Source organism: Hipposideros armiger, unplaced genomic scaffold (genome assembly GCF_001890085.2).
Source record: "Hipposideros armiger isolate ML-2016 unplaced genomic scaffold, ASM189008v1 scaffold_1174, whole genome shotgun sequence".
Lineage (NCBI taxonomy): Eukaryota > Metazoa > Chordata > Mammalia > Chiroptera > Hipposideridae > Hipposideros > Hipposideros armiger.
The window spans coordinates 320,288-325,608 of NW_017732524.1; the positions used below are offsets into that span (position 1 = coordinate 320,288).

A 5,321-nucleotide genomic window follows, 5' to 3' on the forward strand; every position below is an offset into this window, starting at 1 on the left:
CTTCATAGGTTGAAGCACTAACCCCCAGTACCACAGAATGTGGCTGAATTTGGAGATGGGGCCTGTAAAGAGGCGATTAAATTAAAATGAGGCCTTTAGGGTGGGGCCTACTTCAATCTGACTGGTGTCTTTATAAGAAAAGGAGATCAGGACACAGAGAGAGAGAGATCAGGCATGTGTATTCACAGAAACAAGGCCGTGTGAGGGAACAGTGGGAAGGCAGTCATCTGCAAGCCAAGGAGAGAGATTTCAGAATAAACCTGGCGAAGCTTTCATTTCATGTCTTTTAGCCTTGAGAACATACATTTCTGTTGTTTAAGCCATTCAGCCTGTAATACTTTTTTATGGCAGTCCTGGCAAAGTAATACAATTCATAACTAAAAGTAGATCACAGATTTAAATATAAAACCTCCACTACCAAATTTACAGAAGAAAATATAAGAGGACATCTTTATGACTCAGAGTAAGGAAACATTTTGGAGATAAGATACTAAAAATATAATTTATTGAAGAATAAGTTGATAATCTGGATGTCATCAAAATTAAGAATTTCTGGTATTTCAGAGCTAGTGTTTAGAGAGTACAAGGGCAAACCACAGACTAGGAGAATCTACACATAACTGATAAAGAACTTGTATTTGGACTGTATAACTTTTAAAACATGATCATAAGAAAACAATCCAACACAAAAGGGGCACAAGACTTAAACAGATACTTCTTCCAAGAAGATATGTGAATGGCAAACATGAAAAGATGTTTAACATCAGTAGTCTTAGGGGCAATGCAGATTAAAACCACAGTGTTACATTGCCACACACTTAGAATGGCTAAAGAAACAAAATAGTCCAAAACCCCCGATCCCAAGCNTTAAGTATAAATTAGATACCTTGATATCTATCCTTTTGTAATTAAATTTATTGGGGTGACATTGGTTAGTAAAATTATATAGGATTCAAATGTACATTTCTATAATACATAGATGTATCTTTAGATTACCATGCTAAGCAAAATAAGTCAGGCAGAAAAAATCAAGAACCATATGATTTCACTCCTCATGGGATATAAAACTGAACTCAACAAAGAACAAGACAAACACACAAAGATATCTAAAATTTTAAAAGAACTTGGAGAATTCCTATAGGCTTCCGGTATACTTCTGTTAATATTTCCTTTTAACTGTGTGTTTTTAGATAATTGAAAACAAATTTAAGTAACTTTCTATGGCTTATGGTTACTTGTAAGCATGTTTTATTCATGATGACAAGTTTCCTTCAACAGAAATAAAAATGCCATGTTTAAGTCATATTCAGATCTTGGAAAGACAGGAATGATAAAGTTAAGGGAAAATAGTAAAACAGCATCCAGTTTCTGTCTATGGCTTTTGAGAATGTGCCACATCCTGAAAGGAAATCCTGCTCACGTGTGCCACAGTCTCCAAAAGGAAAATGAAGATGTTGGTTAAATTCTTCAATAAGCTAGTCCCAAAGAATTTCCTTTAAATTTGGTTTATATGCTTCTTCACTGAAAAACTGTAAGATAAGTTATAACTCTGTTTTTTGCTTTGAAAATAAATTCAGGACATTAATGGTATTTATGGGAGAAACTATTAAATGTCACAGAATGAATACACAGCTGTAATTTACTGGGAGGGAAGGGCTACTGCCCATAAACTTCTTCTACTTGTCTCTCCAGCTTTATGGCAGCAGCCAGCCTCCAGAATGAATTACTTGCTTTGTGCACCATCAGGTTCCTGCTCTATGCAAATTTCCAATGAATGCTTATCCAATAAGATTATTTCTTATTCATATTTTCTTTGATAATTTTCCAGATTAAATACAGTCTGTATTTTACAGTAAAGGCCTCGGTTTATCTGAGCTGTGTATCCATTTGGATTTAGAAATACTTTGGTACCACTTGCAAAATATGGGGTCTTTTTGCCAGGATGTGAGGGGTCTTATCAGAAAACCTCACCCTCTGGAGGAGATAATTGGGGACATGGACTTGGTCTTGTGTGTAGCCATGTCTTTGTCATCAGATGGAAGAGGTGACTGTGATACGTTACAGTGTGTGTAACACTTGTCCAATGTATCCACACTTGAGTTCTAGGGGGGCAGTGGCACATGAGAAAACAAAAGAACTACCTCTATACACAAAATCTCTATGACACATTGGGATCAAAAGGTAGCCTCCTTTGATCAGAATAATAGACATAACAGTAAAAGAGAAACGCAAACTGCACTTTGGCAAGGGGCGCTGGGGTGGGTGAACATAAGATCCAGATAACCCAGGTGAGGTGCAGTCAGGGTTCCCAGGCCACAGAGGTGGGAGAGGCCCTCAGCCACATCACATCAGAGCTGAAAAGAGATCTGAGGCTTGAAGGAATGGGGAGTCACAGCCTGTGGAATGACGTCATTGTCTTCCTTCTTCCTGCAGGGCAGTTGAGGCTTTTTCATGTAACACGGAGTGCAGCTGAGGCCTCTGAAATTGGTGGGTGCTGAGAGGAGGGGCTGAACCTGGGCTGGTCCTTAAGGACTTGGAAGGAGGTATGAGGTGACTGTGAGGATGTCAGGCCTGTGGAATGAAAGACCAGGGTGAGAGTCAGTATAATGCTATTCTTTACTAATCCTGAGACTTCATTTCTGCCTCCAGGCCTAAAGGACTGGGGAGGACTCATTTGTATTCTTACAGTAATTTCCCCTTTATCCAAGTTATACTTGTTCTTGATATACAAGTATATTAGGGTTAAAAGAATCACAAACCCATTGAAGAGTCTTTTTTATCCCATTTTTAGAGAAATATGTGGCTGTAACTCAACTACATGTTATCAAATATTGCAAATGGTTTTTCAAAGAAATATCACTTGATCCAGACAAATTCTAAATTATTTCTTAAAGTTGCATTGGTTCTGTCTCCTATGACAAAAGCGTCCACTTTTCTAATGGTTTCTGTGCCTCCAGACTTAGAAGATATGTAAGAAATAAGATGATGTGGGTTTTCACATTAAAGATGAAATAACAACAAAAACAAAAATTAAACTCTATAATTCTGTCCAGATCTATTTGAAGAGGGTGAAAGCTGGAATAATGACCCCAACGTATTTGAAACGTCTTTCAGGCCTTTTCTCTGATTTCTTATTGGTCATGCTGTTTGATTTCTCATAAAGTCGACTTAATTTTTCAGACATGGGCATGTGTATCAAGGTTTGTTTTTGTCTCCTACCCATTATTTGCATCTAATGGCTGTATCTTTAAATCCATCAGATAGTATCATATAACTTTAATAGATCCCAAATGAAATATCAATAAATAGAAAAAATTAAAAACAAAAAGCAGAAGCCATGTAAACTATCTTATAAAAATCAAATTACAAAACATTAGTGAAGAAGGACACACATATGCATGCGCGCGCGCGCACACACACACACACACACACACACACACACACACACACACCACTCTCAGTGAGTACTAGCAAGTCCTCATCCCATTAAAGCAGTTCTCTAATAAGGAAGGAGACATAACGCCTGTGAGAAGTGGTCAACGAGAAGCTATAGAGATTTTAGAGTCTTAGATATACTTATTATGAAAATCAATGACATATGCTTATTCAGGAAGTTATTACAGCAAAATAAACTCGGAAAGTAGGAAGAAATTATCAAACATAAAAGCTGAAATTANGGGGTTTGGTCACAGAGTATAGAGCTCAGTGAGAGAGTACTTTAAGCTCCTTTGTACAACCCTTCCTCTCGAGAGCTTCTGCAGTTCTTGGCTGAGGGCAGGTTTTCATGACCAGAAACCACCAGTTCTCTTGGACACACATGCCTTGGCTGGTAACTGAGAGCCAGATTTCTTTCTCCTTTGGAGCAAGTTCTCTCTCAAAGCTTTCATGATCTTTATCTTCAGCCTGGCTTGCGTTCAGCCCCTCTGGCCCCATACACTGGCTGGTATGTCGGCACATCAGTGCTGTTTGTGGAAGGCTTTTTTTTTCCCTTTCAGAGACTTTTCTAACCCTCAGGGCACATCAGTAGACACAACTGGATAAATATAGGATGGGTGTGTCTAACTTGGCACATCCAAAGCCATTACTGTTCTGGCTCTGTGAAGACACCACAGTATTTCATTTGTAGAACTAGATATCATTTGCTCATTATGTTGTGCAATGTTTCATATATAAAGTTTTTCATGCAACTTTTTTAAATTAAAGTTTATTGGGGTGACAATTTAACAATTTAAAAAATTTAAAAAAAGTTATGTAGGTTTCAAGTGTACAGTTCTGTAATACATCATCTATATATCATGCAAATTTTCCCTTAAGACTGGTAATATCTTTATCATTTTTCATTTAGCAGGCTTTTATTGAATGTCCATTTACCAGGAACTTAAGATATGTGCTGGTGGTGTAAAGATGAATAAGACTTCCTTCCCTTCAGAGAATTCAGACTGTCATGAGGGGGCAATTAGAGTGTCATCTGACGAAAGCTGTAATAGGGCATTCGAGTTTGTTTTGGCCTGCAAACTAACTCTTCTGCTGCCTATTCTTTTTTAGAAGGTTCCTGTAGTTCAGAGCTCAGCTCAACTGACATTTCCCTGAGCAAAGTTCTAGGTAACACAACTGTCCATGATATCCTGCTGTATTGTTAACCCTCAATTATGCCAGTGTGTCATCTTTTTCTCATAGTACTTACCAGTATCTGAAATGAGCCTGTCTACATATAATATAAGCTCTGTGATGGCTGAAGTTGTCCTGGGCATTGCTGAATCCTCTGTTTATAAATGTGTTTGGAATAAAATTATAAACAAAATCACACAGATACTTTTTGGAGGAATTAGAGTCTTGATAAAACTGGAGAAGGCCTGAGCTGCATTTTAAACACTGAGGGAGGAGAAAAAGGGTCTAGGAGGGCATGCAGGGGGGCAGAGTGGCATGGAAATGATCTCTGAGAGCTGCAGGCAGGGCCAGCACTGCAGGAGCTGGGGCATTTAGTTTCTGAAGGGAAGGAGGAAGCTGGCCAAGTACCCAGCAGTCACATCCTCAAGGAGGAAAGGCTAACACAGGGATGAAAGTGGCTCCATCTACATTTCAGGAAAACCGCAAGTTCCTTATCCAAATGGGACTTGGAACACACAGCTTCTTATGTTTCTTCACCATCCAGATCTGGAATTGCTGCCTGGTCTTGTCTGAGATGGAGTAGAGATTTGACTCTGAGGGGCATTTTTGTCTTATTGCAGGCGGCACCCAAGGTGACATGTATAAAAGTACACTTCATTGTTACTTTGCCTTTCCCACCCTTCTCCTGCTCCACAATGCTTTGGATCCACCCA

At 38.7% G+C, this 5,321-nt stretch overlaps 1 protein-coding gene across 1 annotated transcript in view; it reads right to left on the reverse strand.

Moving 5' to 3' along the window:
- Positions 1-4,751, reverse strand: part of LOC109376705 (zinc finger BED domain-containing protein 5-like) — a 33,755-nt gene extending 29,004 nt beyond the window's left edge. Inside the window, 1 exon segment of the mRNA XM_019632789.1 lies at positions 4,685-4,751. Coding sequence (XP_019488334.1) covers positions 4,685-4,751 — 67 coding nt within the window.
- Positions 4,752-5,321: the final 570 nt, after the last annotated feature.